This window comes from Salvelinus sp. IW2-2015, linkage group LG19 (assembly GCF_002910315.2).
Source record: "Salvelinus sp. IW2-2015 linkage group LG19, ASM291031v2, whole genome shotgun sequence".
Lineage (NCBI taxonomy): Eukaryota > Metazoa > Chordata > Actinopteri > Salmoniformes > Salmonidae > Salvelinus > Salvelinus sp. IW2-2015.
The window spans coordinates 19,194,063-19,213,609 of NC_036859.1; the positions used below are offsets into that span (position 1 = coordinate 19,194,063).

Here is a 19,547-nt window from a genome sequence, read left to right on the forward strand (position 1 = left end):
CTATAGTACTGTTTGACTTCTGACCTCTCCAGCACTGTAGCTGCGTAATCGCTGCAGGTGCTGCCTGTGGGTCAGGTGGTTGGACAGACAACCGTTCTGAAGAGGGATTCTCGGGTCGATGAATGTGGTCGCTCGGCTGTTGTGGTCCACAAAGAAGTTCTGGACCAAAGAAAAGATGTTACAGGAAAAAGCGTACCAAAGTTAGAAACACAAATCTAAACACTGCTAGATCTGAAGGCAAAGACCAAATCAGAATCATTGGTAAACTTATTCATTTTTTCACATATTTTCCATCTTCTCAACCAAGGTAAAATAAACTCTTATGTGAATAAGTGGGGGAGTTAGCTGTGGTTGAACTAAGGGTTGATGTCTCTGCACCTTGCCCTGAGGGTCAGTCTTGATCTCCCAGCCCCGGGGCAGTTCCAGCTGGGCGTCAGAGAAGCGGTTGAGGAAGGTGACCAGGTCTCTGTTGTGCTGGTACCTCTCAAGGTTACGAGCGTCTCTACGAATCTTCAGGATCATGTGCTTCAGGCACGTGCTGCTGGTGAACATGCGGTAGGCCCCCTGAGAAGAGAAAAACATAACAGCATGACCCTGGAAACACCATACGCAACCAATCTGAACCACAATGGAAGAATATTCAGCATCTGTTACTGAAGACTAGAATATGTTACTGAGCATTGGTATTGGTGTTCAAAAGGAAATTGTTTGTTATAATTGTCCACTGTGTATAGTTAGAATTGTCCACTAGGGAGATAGGTACTCACATAGTTGGCATGGAGGACAGTGAAAAACTCTGGGTGTGTGATGAACTTCACCGCTGGGCTCTGTAACAGAGCTGTGATCTTCTGACTGTTGACTGGAGATGATGACGAGGAGGCGGAGGAAGAGGAGCTGTCTCTTCTCAGCTCTACACACAGACACCAGGAGAGAACAAAGGAACATTAACTGAATGGTAACAGTCGAGTACTAGATTGTGTGTAAAACTTTGAAAACCCTTTTGTATACCAATGACATTACTTTTTACAAAGGAAGATTACACTTCAGTTTATTGCATTCTGTAATTGTGACATTGTGGTGTGGTCCCACTTACCATTAGCCATCGAAGGAGAGTCTGTCTCACTGCTGTTATTGTTGAGGCTTGTTCTCTCACTTCTGCTTCTGCTTCCTTCATTCTCACTCCTGTCTGTGGCCATGGTCCTCTGGATGCTCTGGTACCTGACAAACACATCAGCACACATTTACTAAACATCCTTAAGTCAGAGCAAYGGTGTCTCAATCTAGACCATTCCTTTAAATGTGCAAGAAACGGCTTGTTAATAAGATGATTAAGGTAAAATATCGTACAAATATATTGAAATAAGATACATTACTTTTATTTTATTTTTTTAAGAGGTGAATCAGTTTAATATTGCGGAAAGATTGTTGCTTCCATCAATGTAATTGTCTGCATCATTTCCAATCCCCCATATCTTTTTGGGGTAAATATATATATCCATATACATACACATACCTATATAGATATACAGTACATACTTTTTAAAGAATATACCTTTATTATTCCCCACAAACCCTACCATCCTTCCCCCAATTGGAGTAAACAAATAAACACTTAGGTTTCTACCTTCAGTTTATACATCTTATACCCATTTTACAGATACAATCTATTTTACAATAGTTATATTTAGTTTGTTTTTAGTCCTTCCTCTATTTCTGATGTCCATCCAGTTTGATTTCTATTTGTAACTGTGCTATTTCACAAGATTTCTGAACCTATATACATTTTACAGACACCGTATGTTTTACATTGGTTATCTTGTTATTAGTCCCACCCTTCAGCTCCATTCAACCCCTCCCATCTATCTCTCAACACCATCCATTTTGGATTTCTATTTGCTATATATTTTTCAACTGTGCTGTGATGCTTCACAAAAGTACTGAACCTTTCTATTCTCATAGCTTCTACAGATTGTAAATAAAAAATATAATAATTATTTTAGCAAAAAATGGTATTATTGATTGATTGACTATAGCTTTTTAAAATCACCCAGTATTGCTATCTGCAGCGTTAGTTCTAGGCAAATGTTGCAAATCTTCAACCATTCCTGGACCTGTGACCAAAAACAAGCTACATATGGACAATACCAAAATAAATTATCTAATGACTCTGCCTCCTCACAGCAAAATCTGCAGAGCTGGGAAGATGGTATCCTCCATATATATAACATTATATTTGTTGCAAGAATTTTGTATAGTAATTTAAATTGAAAAATGTGAAGTTTTGAATCCGGCGTTGTTTTGCATATCAATTCATAAACCATGTGCCATGGAATGGGTACATCAAATCTCTTACCAACTATTTTGCAATTTACATGGCACAGCTGTCAGTTTTTTGGTCCTTAAATGAAATTGGCATATGTTTTTATTTATCACACTTTTCTTTAACCATTTATGTTCTTTAATACAGGGCCGACATAGAAGTTCCTTACTTTTCCCCCTTCTACTTGCCTCTTCCATTTTTGTGGTAATGCTGCAATATACATAACTTGTTTGTATTAAGCCTTTTTTTAAATAAGCAAAAAATTATCTGCTAATGACGTTAGATAATTTATCTTGGTAAGAAAAAATGTAATTAAAAAACACATTTTTATTGAATTATCACTCAATACTGTACAAGAAATGTAGGCTTGCTTAGAGTTAATCCACAGAGAGAAAGAAATTGAATTTGCGACCATTGATCAATGGATTCCACTACTGTAATAGCCTTCAATACATGCGAGGTCTGTGCAGGGGTTATCCTGACAGAGAGGAGGATCTATGACACAGCCCTGACACAGCCCACTGCTCATGTCTCCAGTTGGACACACTTCTCATTCCAGACACACAAAGGGAATTCCACCAGCCCAGTGAGGGCAAGCCCTGTCCTCGCCTTCAATAAGCATTTAAATTAATTTTCCTCCCTCGTTCTCTAGGTCTCCAATTCCATTAAGAGATTTCATGCACTGCAGATGTATAATAACACTTATGCGATTCTTGACAGACTGTTGTGCACATTTCTCATCTGATTATTACTGTCAAGACTTAGTGACTTTTCCTCCATTCAGAATATCTCAGGCCTTTCTGGACTACCCATCCAGGATCCGGGATCATTGTCATCAGAAACGCTGACTAGCATAGCCTGGCCTGGCGCCACAGGGATATAATATAATATAATTTCATGAAATCACAAGTCCAATACAGCAAATGAAAGATAAACATATTGTGAATCCAGCCAACATGTCCGATTTTTAAAATGTTTTACAGCGAAAACACAACATATATTTATGTTAGCTCACCACAATATCCAAAAACACACCGCCAGTTTTTCACAGAAAAGATAGCTTTCACAAAACCCACAAATAGAGATACAATTAATCACTAACCTTTGAACAACTTCATCAGATGACAGTCATATGACATCATGTTATACAATACATTTATGTTTTGTTCGATTATGTGCATATTTATAGCCACAAATCGTGGTTTTACATTGGCGCCATGTTCAGAAATGGCTCCAAAATAGCGAAAGTAATTACAGACAGCCACGTGAAATACAGAAATACTCATCATAAACTTTGATGAAAGATACATGTTTAACATATAATTAAATTTACACTGGTTCTTAATGCAACCGCTGTGTTAGATTTAAAAAATAACTTTAGTAAAAAGCACAGCATGCAATAATCTGAGACAGCGCTCAGCCATTCTCCGCCATGTTGGAGTCAACAGAAATACGAAATTACATCATACATTCCCTTACCTTTGATGATCTTTCATCAGAATGCAGTGCCAGGAATCCTAGTTCCACAATAAATCGTTTTTTGSTTTTATAATGTCCATTACTTCTGTCGAATTAGCAACTTTGGCTAGCATGTGTCATTCACGTGTCCATAGAACTTTACGCTAATGAACGAAAACTTCAAAAAGTGATATTACAAATCGAATAAATTGGTCAAACTCAGTTGAGAATCAATCTTCAGGATGTTTTTCTCATATTCAAACAGGTGCCATTAATACAGGTAACGAGTGGAGGACAGAGGAGCCTCTTAAAGAAGAAGTTACAGGTCTGTGAGAGCCAGAAATCTTGCTTGTTTGTAGGTGACCAAATACTTATTTTCCACCATAATTTGCAAATAAATTCATTAAAAATCCTACAATGTGATTTTCTGGATTTTTTTTCTCTCATTTTGTCTGTCATAGTTGARGTGTACCTATGATGAAAATTACAGGCCTCTCTCATCTTTTTAAGTGGGAGAACTTGCACAATTGGTGGCTGACTAAATACTTTTTTGCCCCACTGTATATCCAATAACGTCCCAGACGGAACATTTCTTCATGTCTATCTAACGCATTGCAGACAAGGACATCACATGCGTAGTGTGCGTGGCCAAGAACTGGCAATATGCCTGACCAGTCACTCCAAAGGCTTTCATTCGGTCCCACATCAGGCTAGACGCTTCATTCCACGTTCTACTGCCTGTTSACATCTAGTGGAAGGCGTATGAAGTGCATACAGATCCATAAATATAAGGCAATTGAATAGGCGATGCCTTTCACAGCGACCCATTTCAGAATTTTCACTTCCTGTTTGGAAGTTTGCCTGCCATATGAGTTCTGTTTTACTCACAGATATAATTCAAACCGTTTTAGAAACTTCAGAGTGTTTTCTATCCAATAGTAATAATAATATGCATATCATATGATCTAGGACAGAGTACGAGGCCGTTTAATTTGGGCACCAATTCATCCAAAAGTGAAAATGTCGCCCCCTAGTCTTAAGAAGTTATGCAATTCTTCACAGCCTGTTGTGCACATTTCTCATCTGATTATTACTGTCAAGACTTAGTGACTTTTCCTCCATTCAGAATATCTCAGGCATTTAATGGAGAGTTCTTCTAGTAGTGGCTCAAAAAGACACAGTACAAGCGTAAAAAAGCGTTAAAAAAAGACAGCCACAGCCTGTAACTGACAGTTAACCTGTAAGTCTTATGTCGTTGTTTTGTGTTTGAATTGTTTACGTGTCCTCTGTGCGGGGGAAATGATAAGACAAACGGAACTACGTAGCTAATACTGTTGTAACGGGGATCCTTATTGTAGCAACACACTTTTGGAGGGAAGGCAATCCCGCGCTGTGTTAGCTAAGTTTTCATGTCATCGGGTGTAGTTCATAAAGGTTGAAGCGTGTATGTTAGGATGGTAACGTTATAATAATTAAGGATGAARCGTGAATTCATGCCAGGAATAATAAGTGTGAAGTTTGATTTCCTCCCTTCTGTAATAAGCAGCCAATGAGGTATTTTTCCTTTATTCATGTGTTTAATCTGATACTGTTATAGCGCYGGCTAAACTGTTTATTTATGTAAGCACTTCAGAGTTATACCAAGCTAATAAGTCACTCGTAAGATAAGGTTGTAAGAGTGTGCTTAACTGTATTTTTCATTTACTTTATAGTTCTCACGGAAGGTGATAATTCTGACTAAATCTACAGAATAAAGTCGCCAGTTAAAATCAAGGAACGGTTGTTCTCGTGGTTACTGGAGGGAGCTACAGTGAGAACTCAATGCTCTTCACGAGCAAGAGAGAAAGAAGAATCTCATCCAGCTGTAAAACGTCTACAAGATTCCCAAATCCTGGTAGGCCCTGTCATCTGCCAGATAAGAGTTTTGCACCTACCTGCAACCTAAGAAGAAAATCTCCACATAAGGAAGCATGGTGAGACAACATAAGGTCAAGGCTAACAGGAAAGTCAGACACGCAAGTACAAGTCAAGGTGTTTGAAGGTGGTCCTAGCCTTTTGAACAGCTAATAAGAGACTTTAAGATTACAATTCGTAAGGACTGGAGATAGTTGTGTATTTCATCAAGACACTGGTATTATGCATTTGCTCTTTCTATCTTAATGTATCGCTGGTATGTGTATTACTGGAAAAATATTCTTTGATACTTACTAAAAAAAAAATATATATATATATRGTTACAAACCATTAAGGGTCAGCATACACCTATTAATTATATTTTCACCTGTAAGTTAATAGTGTCATTGTTTGGTAAGGTGTTTGTTCAAGCCTTTGTTACAAGCATTATACATGTTTATACCACGTACTAAGGTTTAAATTACAGAGAATTGTAGTATAAATTACCTACTCACTTATCCAAACCTTACCTAGAATTGATTTGATTTGATTTAGAATGTCAGAAAGAGGTGGTTTCACTAAAGGTGATAGAGATGGGGTAGGTCAAGTTGAGCAGCTGCAGCAACACCTCGCAAACTTCAAGCCTTCATCAGAACAAACAGAGCAGCAGGAAAAGACCCAGACTGGTGTGGAGTCACTGCTGCCAGAATGATGAATGATGATACAGAGGCTGCTAATGAGATATCACAACAAGAGCCACGAAAAGGTGAGAGGGTCCGCAGGTTAACTGAAAAGGGCAGAGAACTGTGCGACGAAAGGTGGAGACAGCTCGAACATCGTTTCAGAGTCAGCTATGAGAAGTGGAAGGCTCTGGTAAAGGAAGCAAAACTGTCACTGACAGACTGTTGCTCTGAAGACCTACTAGAAGACCTCTTAAACAAGATTAGTCATACCTCTACAGAACTAAACCTTGTCTATGTAAATTTGCGTCAAATCGACATTCCCGACAACGATATACGACGCAGAGTTGATACTTGTGAAGCAGTTACAATGTCTATTACTCAATTCTTGCTCGTACAATATGCATATTATTATTACTATTGGATAGAAAACACTCTCTAGTTTCTAAAACCGTTTGAATTATTTCTCTGAGTGAAACAGAACTCATTCTGCAGCACACTTCCTGTCAAGAAGTGAGATTTCTGAAATCGAGGTCTCTGTTCCAGGGTCGGTTTATATTCCTTGTAAGCTATGGGCTACAATGCACCTGCATACGCCTTCCCTAGTGTCAAGTAAGCGGTGAGACTTTGAATGGAGTGGATAGCACCATCTCGGGAGTATAAAGCCTCTTGGAACGGAAGGACCCGACCTTTTCGACGCGGGGCTGAACGCAGGAGGGACACCAAAAGCATGGCGTCCTGAAAAAGCTTTCGGTTAGCAGGTTCTATATTCTCCGGCTCTGATTTTAATTTTAGTTTTTTTGTTCTTAAAAACTTCATAGGTAGTTAGATTTAAACCGACTTATAGCATTTTATATCATTTAATTGCGATTTTCTGGAGTTCTTTGTCAGGCGTATCCGCGAGTTGGGCACCTCTCCGGTACATCGCTGGCGGTAAAAAAAAAAGGCAGCTAATTCTATAAGGAGTAGAGGACATCTTTCACCAAAAGACCGATTGTTCTGGACAAATGGACCACTTGCCCAAGATTCTGATGGAAGCTCATCAAAAAGTAAGAGCTAATTTATGATGTTTAATTCGTATTTCTGTGGAAAAATTAATATTAGTCCGCCATTAATTTCGGCATGGTCTCTGCTGTAACGCACGCTGTTATGTCAGTAACGTTAATTTTAAAATCTAACACAGCGGTTGCATTTATAGACTAATGTATCTTTCATTGCTGTCCAACCTGTATTTTTTTGTTCAAGTTTTACGATTAGTTATCGATTTAGATTAGGTGCCTCTCCAGATGGCGCCGGCCCAGATTGCTTCAAGTTTGGCTAAACATTTCACATTGTATAACCGACGAATCTGGTGCCGTGTAAATATGCACATTTTACGAAACAGAATCCTATATGCAGTGTGTAATACTGATGTTACAGGACTGTATCTGATGAATGTATAATGAAGTTAAGTCAAACAAATTATATATCTTTTGCTGGATTTTTAGGGATGCGCTACACCTTTGGGCTGGCTGGTAAAGTCTTGTGTTTCTGCGTATTGTGGTAAGGGCTAACTATAATAGCTTATATGCTGTTTTCGCTGTAAACACTTAAAAAAAATCGTGAAATTTATTTGGGCTGGGAATTCAAACAGGATGTTGGTTGTCCTTTCATTTCTGCTGCTACCGCTGTGTATTTTTCAGAAATCGTTTTATGATGACGAGTATATTAGGTATTTGACGTGGTCTCTGTAAATTTTCTGGCGTGCTTCGGCACTAATTTCAGATGGCAGCTGATATAGTAGAAACTGTGAATTTAATCCTGAAATATTGCACTTTTTCTTAACACAAACAATATGCTATACAATAAATATGTTATCAGACTTGTTCATTTGATGAAGTGTTTTCTTGGTTAGTGGCTATTTATACTATCTTTATTAATCTTGGTCTGAAATTGTGATAGACTACCTATGCAAGGAAAAAAAATGGTGGGAAACAAAAGGTTGTTCTTTGCTATTCGCTGGTTTAAGCCTAATAAAGATTTACATATTGTGTCTTCCCGTAAAACATTTTAAAAATCAGAAATGATGGCTGGATTCACAAGATGTGTATCTTTCATCTGGTGTCTTGGACTTGTGATTTAATGATATTTAGATGCTAGTATTTACTTGTGACGCTATGCTAGGCTATGCTAGTCAGCTTTTTTACTGATGGGGGTGCTCCCGGATCCGGGATTGTGTGCAACTAGAAGTTAAAAGGCAGGGAAGAAGGTAACCAGATGGAGCTGCACTGGAAGGACAGCAATTCCTTGTGTGTGTCCGAACTCTCACATAAGTCAAGTCTCAACTATCAGCCCTCAAGTGCTTCCTCCCAGTCTCAAAGCAACTCAAAGGTCAACTCCAGACGCTCAAGCGTGTCATCTGTCAAGAGACAAGAGGCTGCGGCGGAAGTCGCTGCTAACCAAGCAGCTTTAGAAGTAATGGTTAAGCAAGAACGCCAACTAGAAGAGCTTCAGAGACTCGAAGATGAAGATAAGAAGAGGATAGCGGAGCAAGAAGCTGAGGCTGTGAAACGCAGTTTAGAAGAAGGTAGGCTGCGAGTCAAGTTAGAGTTAGAAAATGCTGCCAGACGAAGGACGCTAGAAGACAAGCGTAGAGAGTTAGAGCGCCTAGAAGTGCTCAAGAAACTAAATGCTGCCAAGGTGCGGATGCAAGTGTATGAGCAAGATGAAAACTCAGAGGACGAGAAGAGAGAACTACTCTCTAACTGCAAATCTGTGAAAGAAGTCATGCACAGAAGTGGCTCATTTCACAGTCTCTCACCACAACATGTTGTGACAAGCACACAACAAGAAGATGGCACCAAGACCATGTTCAGGTTACTAGCGGAATCAATCAGTGAAAGCCGCCTCCCCATACCAGAACCAGTAACATTCAATGGAGAACCACTCTCGTTCACTGACTGGAAGGTCTCTTTTCAGACCCTGATAGACAGGAAGAACATACCAGCAGCTGAGAAGATATATTACTTAAGAAAATATGTCGGTGGGCCTGCCAAGAAAGCCATCGAAGGTTACTTTATGTTAGGAACAGAGTCAGCCTACCATGCTGCGTGGACCATTCTTGAAGAAAGGTACGGAAACAAATTCCTCATCGTCCTTCAGAGATAAGCTCAATGCATGGCCTAAGATAGGATCCAAGGACAGTCTTGAACTTAGACCTTGTAGACTTTCTTCGCAGCTGTGAGGCTGCTATGTCTCAGAATAAGGGCCTGGAGGTGCTTAATGACTGTAATGAAAACCAAAAGATCCTCGCTAAACTTCCAGATTGGCTAACTTCAAGATGGAATAGAAAGGTCGTAGACATCTTAGAAGAAACTGAGACCTTTCCAAGCTTCAGTCAGTTTGTGAAGTTTCTCACGAGAGAAGCAAAGATMGCTTGCAATCCTGTAACATCCCTTCATGCTTTGAAAYCAAGYGAAGATGGAAAACCTAAGACGCYAARGAYTCAAAGCCCCGGAGCAAGGGTATTAGCAACTAACTCTGATGAGAAAGATACTGTTACTAGTTGTGTCTTCTGTGAGAAGTCAGGTCACAGTCTCCACAAATGCTGGAAGTTCATGGATAAGCCCACCGCAGAGCGACAGAAGTTTRTTCAAGAGAATAAATTGTGCTTTGGCTGTTTAAGGCCTGGGCATCGCTCGAAAGATTGTGWTAMCAGGAACACCTGYGACACGTGTCAGAGGAGGCATCCATCCTGCCTGCACGAAGATCGTACTAAAGAAAGGTTAAGGGATAGGAARACAGAGCCCCCACAAGATAAGGGGACAAGAGCGTCAAGTGAGGCCATATCTAACAGAGTCGTAAGGGACATTAACAACACTCACACCTCCACAATCATTCCAGTATGGGTGTCAACCACAAGTGAGCCAGATCGTGAAGTTCTTGTGTATGCACTTCTTGACACCCAGAGCGACACCACCTTTATCCTTGAAGAGACAACAAACGCTCTCAATAAAAGGAAGTAGCCAGTCCAACTGAAACTCGCTACAATGGCTTCAAGGAATACCACCGTGCCCTGCCAGAAGCTGTCTGGTTTGCAGGTTAGAGGGTTTTACTTGGAGAAGAAAATCCCTCTGCCAACGACCTACTCGAGAGAGTTTATTCCTGCAAACAGAGATCATATTCCTACTCCAGAGACTGCAAGAGCATGGTCTCATCTTGAACACATTGCAGAGGAGATTGCTCCTCATCAGAGCTGTGATGTCGGTCTCTTAATTGGCTACAACTGCTCCCAGGCTCTCCTTCCAAGAGAAATTGTGTCTGGTAAGGGAAATCATCCTTTTGCTCAGAGAACAGACCTTGGCTGGAGCATAGTCAGCTATGGAAACCCATGTATCGACTATGGCGACGCTATTGGAGTGAGTCATCGGGTTATTGTTAGACAGGTGATGCCAAGCCTTCAATCTTCTTCCAACCTCACAAATCAAGTACACTATGTTTGTAGAACACGCGCAAGAGAGGTAATCACAGCACTGGACATTATCAAGACACTTGAATCCCACTTCAACGAGAGAACTGCAGAAGAGGACCTCGTATCTCAAGAGGATATCCGGTTCCTGACAAAAATGAAAGCGGGAATCAGACGCAAGGACAATGGACATTATGAGATGCCGCTGCCGCTTAAGGAAGAAAGACCCAACCTGCCGAACARTAAAACATGTSCAGTTCACCGTCTCARGTGCCTGGAAAGGAGGCTAAGGAGAGACAAGCAGTACTACAAGGACTACACAGCATTCATGGAAGAGACCATAGCTTGTGGAGATGCTGAGAAGGTCTCCAAAGAGGAAATTAACAAGCATTCAGCATGGTACATCCCGCACCATGGGGTTTATCACCCACAAAAGCCTGGGAAGATACGAGTCGTYTTTGACTGCTCAGCTAAGTTTTGAGAGACGTCCTTGAATTATCATCTCCTTACCGGTCCAGAGTTGACAAACACATTGCTGGGCATCCTTTGTCATTTTCGTAAGGGTCCAGTTGCAATCATGTGTGATGTAGAGTGCATGTTCCACCAGTTTCATGTGAAAGCAGAAGACCAAGATTATCTACGGTTCCTTTGGTGGGAGAACGGAGATCTAGAGTCTCAACCCTCAGTGTATCGTATGAAGGTCCACTTGTCCGGCGCAGCTTCATCTCCTGGTTGCGCCAACTATGGTCTCAAACATCTTGCTGCCGAAGGACGAGGAAGCTTCAGCGAGAAGTATATCCAGTTCATAGAAAGGAACTTTAATGTTGATGATGGGTTGACGAGCATATCGTCTGAAGCGGCCCAGCTGGTGAAAGAAGCAAGAGAGCTTTGCAGCATCGGCAAACTCCGGTTGCACAAGTTTATCTCTAACAGCAAGGAAGTTATAGCCACAATTCCCAAGGAAGAACGTGCCGAGGGTGCCAAAGACCTGGATATGGCTCTGGGTGAACCACACATGGAGAGAGCGCTTGGTGTACTGTGGTGTGTCGCATCAGACGAGTTCCAGTTCAGAGTAGTTGTCAAGGAACGCCCACTCACAAGAAGAGGAGTGTTGTCTACAGTAGCCTCTGTATATGATCCGCTTGGGTTTGTGGCACCCTTTGTCCTGGCAGGGAAGCAGATCTTGCAGCAGATGTGTCGTGACAAGATCGACTGGGATGACCCTCTTCCAGATGACCTACGCTCCCAGTGGGAATTCTGGCTCCAGGGTCTACAAAACTTGTCTGAAGTAAGGATCCAACGARGCTACTTGCCATCAAGTTTCAAGGAGGTGCAGAGTTATGAGCTCCATCACTTCTCYGACGCTAGTACCTCAGGTTATGGAGAGTGCTCATACCTCAGAACAATCAGCACAGCAGGAGAAGTTCATTGCTCCCTAGTTATGGGGAAGWYGAGAGTCGCCCCTTCCAAGGTTACGACCATACCACGACTGGAACTTTCAGCAGCGGTGGTAGCTGTTCGAACAAGTGACATGCTCAAAAGGGAGCTAGAGATACAAGGTCTACAGGAATACTTCTGGACAGACTCGAAGGTAGTTCTTGGCTACATCAACAATGAAGCCAGAAGATTCCACGTCTTTGTAGCTAACCGTATTCAACGCATTAACCTGATGAGGACCAGGGGGTGCTGTTTTCACTTTGGGAAAAAATCGTATCCAATTTAAACGGCCTCGTACTCAATTCTTGCTCGTACAATATGCATATTATTATTACTATTGGATAGAGAACACTATCTAGTTTCTAAAAACGTTTGAATTTTGTCTGTGGGTAAAACACAGCTCATTTGGCAGCACACTTTCTGACCAGGAAGTGGAAAGTCTGAAATCGATGCTGTGTTCAAGTGTCTGCCTATAAATGGGCATTATACGTATGACTATACGTGCACGTCATACGCCTTCACCCGGATGTCAAGAGGAAGTGAGAGGAAAAATGAGTTGATTATCTCTGTCTGACGTTGAATTAACCATCTTGGAACAACGTGTCCCMCATTTTCTGTTKTCTGCAAGGCGCGYCGGGGGACCTGTTATTGCCTACTGGAAACCGGTCGTTATGGTCGAATATGAGCTCCGGCTTTGAATTTATTTGATACATCTTACAATATCATCCTAAAGTATGTTTTTTCAATATAGTTTCATTAGATTATTTAACTTTATTCGGGACGTTAGTTGTGTTGTGTTGTTCGACTTTGTTGAAGTTGGAGAGCTTAGCGCCGCATGGCCAGTGTGCTTGCTAATTCAAGAGGGAAAGAGGACGTTCTGAATCAAAACAAAGACGGTTCTGGACAAAGGACCCCTTATACAACATTCTGATAGAAGATCAGCAAAAGTAGGAACCATTTTGTGATGCTATTTCATATATCTGTCGAACTGTGTTCTAGTAGCTTTGCGCTCAGGTTTTGGTTATTCCCTTACCATAACTAAGTCTTATGTCGTAATGAAGATATTTTTAGAATTCTAACACTGCGATTGCATTAAGAACTAATGGATCTGTCGTTTCCTATACAACATGTATTTTTTTGTAATGTTTATGAATAGCTATTTGGTCAGAATAGGTGAGAGTCTAATAGAAATATCTGCAACATTCTGGGAAAAAGATGTCACGTTAGCACGTTATGCTACGTTATGCTACGTTGTATAACCACGGATTTCAGCTCTAAATATGCACATTTCGAACAAAACATAAGTGTATGTATAACCTGATGTTACAGGACTGTCATCTGAGCAAGGTTTATGAAGTTAGTGAAATTTAATATATTTTGCTGGTTTATTCGCTAAGCTAACGTGCCTATTGCTATCGCAACGTGCCTTGATGAATGAATGCGGTAGTGTTGTAGGCTATGTTAGTAAGCTAATATAATGCTATATTGTGTTTCGCTGTAAAACACTTAGAAAATCTGAAATATTGGCTGTATTCACGAGATCTTTGTCTTTAATTTGCTATACACCATGTATTTTTCAGAAATGTTTTATGATGAGTATTTCGGTATGTCACGTTGGTGTCTGTAATTATTCTGGCTGCTTTCGGTGCAATTTCTGATTGTAGCCGCAATGTAAACTATGATTTATACCTGAAATATGCACATTTTTCAAACAAAACATAGATTTATTGTATAACATGTTATAAGACTGTCATCTGATTAAGTTGTTTCTTGGTTTCTTTGGTTTGTTCTAGGTTAGTTTGGTTGATTTTGATTTTGCTATCTGTGCTGTGAAAAATGTCTGTGCTTTTTTCTATTTGTTGGTGAGCTAACATAAATATATATTGTGTTTTCCCTGTAAAACATTTAAAAAATCGGACATGTTGGCTGGATTCACAAGATGTGTATCTTTCATTAGCTGTATTGGACTTGTTAATGTGTGAAAGTTAATATTTCTAAAAAACATTTTTTTGAGTTTCGCGCTCTGCCTTTTCAGTGGAATGGTGAGGAGTTCCGCAGCGGAACGGGGGAGTGAGAACAGGTTAAGCAAAGCACAGATCCCGAACAATGGAGATATGTGACCTCTGAAGAGAATCCTGCGGATCATGCTTCCAGAGGTCTCACATAGAACAGCTCATGGCTTCCAACTGGTTCACAGGTCCAGACTTTCTTTGGCAAGAAGAACTTCCCAAAGGACAAGTCAAGGGGGAAGAGTTCTCAGACAATGATCCAGAGCTGCAGAAATCCCTGGTCCATGATACCCAGGCAAAGGAAGAAAGATCATTACTAGATCACCTTCACAAGTTCTCAGACTGGGCAAGAGTGGTAAAAGCTATGCCAGGCTCAAACGACGTGTCAAGGAAGCCATAAGCTTAAAATTGAGGTCCAGTGAAGCTACAAGCATAGAAGAAAGGAGAGAGGCAGAGCTCAACCATTTATAAAGATGGTTCAAAGAAGCAGCCTCTCCCATGAGATACACCACCTTAGGCACCAGAAAGACATCAAGACCAAAGATAAAGCAAGCAAGTTGCATAAATTGAGTCCATTTTCGGATGAGCAAGGTATCCTCAGGGTGGGAGGTAGCTTGGCTCATGCAACTCTTCATTCCCATGTGAAGCATCCTGCAATCCTGCCAAGAGATAGCCACTTGTCAGTGCTGCTCGTCAAGCACTGTCATGAAAGAGTACGACACCAAGGACGTGGAATGACGATCAATGAGCTGCGATCCAACGGTATATGGATCCTAGGATGCAGCAATGCAGTTTCCTCTCACATCTACAAATGTGTGAAATGCAGGAATTCAGAAGATGTACAGAAGGGCAAAGGATGGCAGATCTTCCGAAGGAACGCATGGAAGACCACGCCTCTCTTCACATACTGCGGGATGGACTGCTTTGGACCATTCTATCCAAGGACGGAAGAAGAGAAGTTAAAGCGTTATGGGCTCCTACTCACTTGCATGGGCTCTCGAGCAGTTCACATTGAAATGCTTGATGACTTAACCGCACTTACAATTCCCTGCGTTCATTCATTGCCATATGTGGTAATGATCGTCAAATCAGATGTGATCAAGGCAGCAACTTCAATGGCGCAAGACACGAGTTTTGTGGACGCCCTGAAAGAAATGGATCAAACACGACTGAAGGAACTTGGATGCGAGTTTATCATGAACACCCCATCTTCAAGTCACATGGGTGGTGTTTGGGAAAGGCAAATCCGCACGATACGAAGTGTCTTAAAACTCTACCAAATCACCCTCCCGGATCCGGGATCCTCCTCATCAGAAACGCTGACTAGCATAGCCTAGCCTAGCGCCACAGGGAATATCATATAATTTCATGAAATCACAAGTCCAATACAGCAAATGAAAGTTAAACATCTTGTGAATCCAGCAAAAATGTCCTATTTTTTTAATGTTTTACAGCGAAAACACAACATATATTTATGTTAGCTCACCACAATAGCCCAAAACACAACGCCATTTTTCACCGCAAAGATAGCTTTCACAAAACCCACAAATAAGAGATAAAAATAATCACTAACCTCTGAACAACTTCATCAGATGACAGTCTTATAACATCATGTTATGCAATACATTTATGTTTGTTCGAAAATGTGCATATTTATAGCTACAAATCCTGGTTTTACATTGTGAACATGGCGCAAAAATCTCCAAATTGTCCGGAGAAATTTTGGAGAGTCACGTAATCTAACAGAAAAACTCATCATAAACTTTGCTGAAAAATACATTTTGGACATATAATTAAAGATACACTGGTTTCTTAATGCAACCGCGTGTGTTAGATATTAAAAAAAAATCTTTAGTAAAAAGCAACGCATACATATAAACTGAGACAGCGCCAGCCATTCTCCGCCATGTTGGAGTCAACATTTAACAAACAAAAATACGAATAACATCATAAAATATTATCTTACCCTTTGATGAACTTCATCAGAATGCAGTGCCAAGGAGTCCTAGTTCCACAATAAATCGTTGTTTTGTTTTAGAATGTCCATTTTTCTGTCGAATTAGCAACTTTGGCTAGCATATGGTGCTCACGTGTCCATGAAAGTTTGGCGCATGGAACAAAAATTCCAAAAGTCATAATAAAAATCGAATAAAACTGGTCAAACTCAGTTGAAAATCCATCTTTCGGATGTTTTCTCATATGTATCCAATAACGTCCCAGACGGAGCATTCTTCGTGTCTACCTAACGCATTGCAGAAAATGATATGGTGCTCCCAGGTGCGCAGCAAAATACTGCCAATATGGCTGACCTGTCACTCCAAAAGCTCTCATTCTCGGTCCCACATCAGGCTAGACACCTCATTCAACGTTCTACTGCCTGTTGACATCTAGTGGAAGGCGTATGAAGTGCATACATATCCATAAATACAAGGCAATTGAACAGGAGCAGCCCTTCACAGAGACCCATTTCAGAATTTTCACTTCGTGTTTGGAAGTTTGCCTGCCAAATGAGTTCTGTTTTACTCACAGATATAATTCAAACAGGTTTAGAAACTTCAGAGTGTTTTCTATCCAATAGTAATAATAATATGCATATCATATGATCTAGAACAGAGTACGAGGCCGTTTAATTTGGGCACTATTTTTTCCCAAAGTGAAAATAGCGCCCCCTATTAAGAAGAAGTTCATCCATTCTTGATCAGTCAGACGGAAGACTCGACAGCGCTTCTCTGCGTACCTTTCTCTATGAAGTCATGGCGATTTTAAATAGTAGGCCCCTAACTACGGAATATCTGAATGATCGATTAGGTCCAGAACCTCTCACGCCAAATCACATCTTGATAATGAAGCCCACAGTTATCTTACCGCCACCTGGACAGTTCATCAAGGAAGATATTTATCTCCGCAAGAGATGGCGCAGAGTACAATTCTTAGCCAATGAATTCTGGACAAGGTGGAAGAAAGAGTACCTCCTAAACCTCCAACACAGACAGAAATGGAATAAAGACAGAAGAAACGCAAGGATTAATGACATTGTCATCTTGCAAGATGATACTGCACCACGCAACCAGTGGAAATTGGCAAAGGTTACAGAAGTGTACCCGGGACAGGATGGCCGGGTGAGAAGATTCAAGTTACTGATCAGCGACTCAACCCTGGATGAGAGAGGTAAACGCATCACCAAACCCACCTATCTGGAGAGGCCCATCCATAAGACAGTCACCCTCCTGGAAGCCGATCAAGAAACCTGCAGACCCCTTTCACAGAAATCACCGGTGATTGGTGGGAGTGTAACTGACAGTTAACCTGTAAGTCTTATGTCGTTGTTTTGTGTTTGAATTGTTTACGTGTCCTCTGTGCGGGGGAAATTATAAGACAAGCGGAACTACGTAGCTAATACTGTTGTAACGGGGATCCTTATTGTAGCAACACACTTTTGGAGGGAAGGCAATCCCGCGCTGTGTTAGCTAAGTTTTCATGTCATCGGGTGTAGTTCATAAAGGTTGAAGCGTGTATGTTAGGATGGTAACATTATAATAATTAAGGATGAAGCGTGAATTCATGCCAGGAATAATAAGTGTGAAGTTTGATTTCCTCCCTTCTGTAATAAGCAGCCAATGAGGTATTTTTCCTTTATTCATGTGTTTAATCTGATACTGTTATAGCGCCGGCTAAACTGTTTATTTATGTAAGCACTTCAGAGTTATACCAAGCTAATAAGTCACTCGTAAGATAAGGTTGTAAGAGTGTGCTTAACTGTATTTTTCATTTACTTTATAGTTCTCACGGAAGGTGATAATTCTGACTAAATCTACAGAATAAAGCCGCCAGTTAAAATCAAGGAACGGTTGTTCTCGTGGTTACTGGAGGGAGCTACACAGCCCTAACCAAATGTTCAACACACAGCAGCAAATGCTTTTGAAACAAAATCCAAGCAATAGGTATCAATGGGGTGCGGGGTTCTGAAGTGTCTGTCCTATGTGTGAGAGATAATGTACAAGAATGATCAGGATTTTTTAAACATGTATTTAACCCCTTATTTTTGGCACTTAACAGTCTCCATATATACTGTACTTCCATAGTTTTTTTCAACTGGTACTGGAAGACCTTCAGATGAGTCTTGTGAGGTCTGTGGGCGTCCTAGAGCAAAATAACCAACATGACATGTTCGTGAGAGTCACCTTTCCACGGTGTCATATTAGTGGGTAGCCCAAACTGTTCGGGCGCTACAGACAGAAGTGGGCAGATCGGCTGTACCGCATTCAAACAAGTACCAAGACGCTTGTGGGGGCCGTAGAGCAAAACGGAGAACACCATTGTGTTCGTTAGACTCATCTTTCCACAGAGGCGTATTAGTTTGTAGGCCAAACCGTTCCAAACGCTACATACGATTTTGTGAGAAGACCGATTTTCAGGATGTCTCATAATCTGACAAACACCACTCTAGCTCTGCTACCTTTCACCGCAGATGAGGAAGTGCTACATACATTAGACAGATGTGGTAGATTGAGATGCATCGAATGCAAAAAAATCTCTATCTTAAAGTGACATATTTTGATGGGGATTTTTGTATTATGCAAATTCATTTCCGCGGAGCACCGACATCAACTTTAGGGGATTTAATACAAAACTCCCCCATTCTCGGAAAGAACTGAACCAATTCTAAGAAAATCATCCAAGAAACAAATAAGCTTTAGGTTCTTCTTACAACCACCAGATGGCCCTGTATAGTGTACGTTTTCACTTGTTTTCTTTTAACATACAATGAAAAGTGGCTACAAAAGTATGATCTACCTCTCTTCTTTCTTCCCGTCTCTCCCATTCACTCACCTTCTATTGAGCTGTTCCATCTGCTGAACGGATCCGGACCTCCTCATGCCATCGGGCGTGGCTGCTGAGGTGGGTCTCTGCCACGTGGTGGTCCTGTTKATGTGGTCCACGTAGAACACACGACCGTGGCTGTCCACACGCGCCTCCCAGTCTATACACAAACACACAGTGGAGACAATTATTTCTTAGTATCATTAGGTTTGTCCTGGTATGTATTGTTCATTAACAAGGAATATGAATGATATGACTCAGAGTCTCAGACAAAGTTATATACAAAGCTCACTTGGGGGTAGTGGTTCATCTATAGTGGGGTAATGATGAGGATCATGACGCAGAGCAGGAAGCTGGCTGATTGGAGGATGACTGGACGGTAAGGGACAATCTCCTATGGGACGACAAAAACAGGTCAGTATATCCTAACTTACCCAACTCACATCTATATTTTGCTAGTTAGTATTCAGTGAGGAACCCAA

The 19,547-nt window shown here is 41.0% G+C and overlaps 1 protein-coding gene and 1 long non-coding RNA gene across 2 annotated transcripts in view; one reads left to right on the forward strand and one right to left on the reverse strand.

Moving 5' to 3' along the window:
- Positions 1–19,547, reverse strand: part of LOC111979460 (E3 ubiquitin-protein ligase HECW1-like) — a 75,779-nt gene that overhangs the window by 42,687 nt on the left and 13,545 nt on the right. Inside the window, exons 10-15 of the mRNA XM_024010018.2 lie at positions 19,358–19,459; positions 19,075–19,225; positions 1,094–1,218; positions 768–910; positions 379–564; positions 25–159 (exon numbers count right to left, since the gene is read on the reverse strand). Of these exons, the coding sequence (XP_023865786.1) occupies positions 25–159; positions 379–564; positions 768–910; positions 1,094–1,218; positions 19,075–19,225; positions 19,358–19,459 (842 nt within the window). The remainder of the gene's footprint in view (positions 1–24; positions 160–378; positions 565–767; positions 911–1,093; positions 1,219–19,074; positions 19,226–19,357; positions 19,460–19,547) is intronic.
- Positions 17,652–18,085, forward strand: LOC139029282 (uncharacterized). The gene is made up of 2 exons (XR_011481584.1): positions 17,652–17,866; positions 18,025–18,085. It is a non-coding gene; the product is annotated as an uncharacterized lncRNA (long non-coding RNA).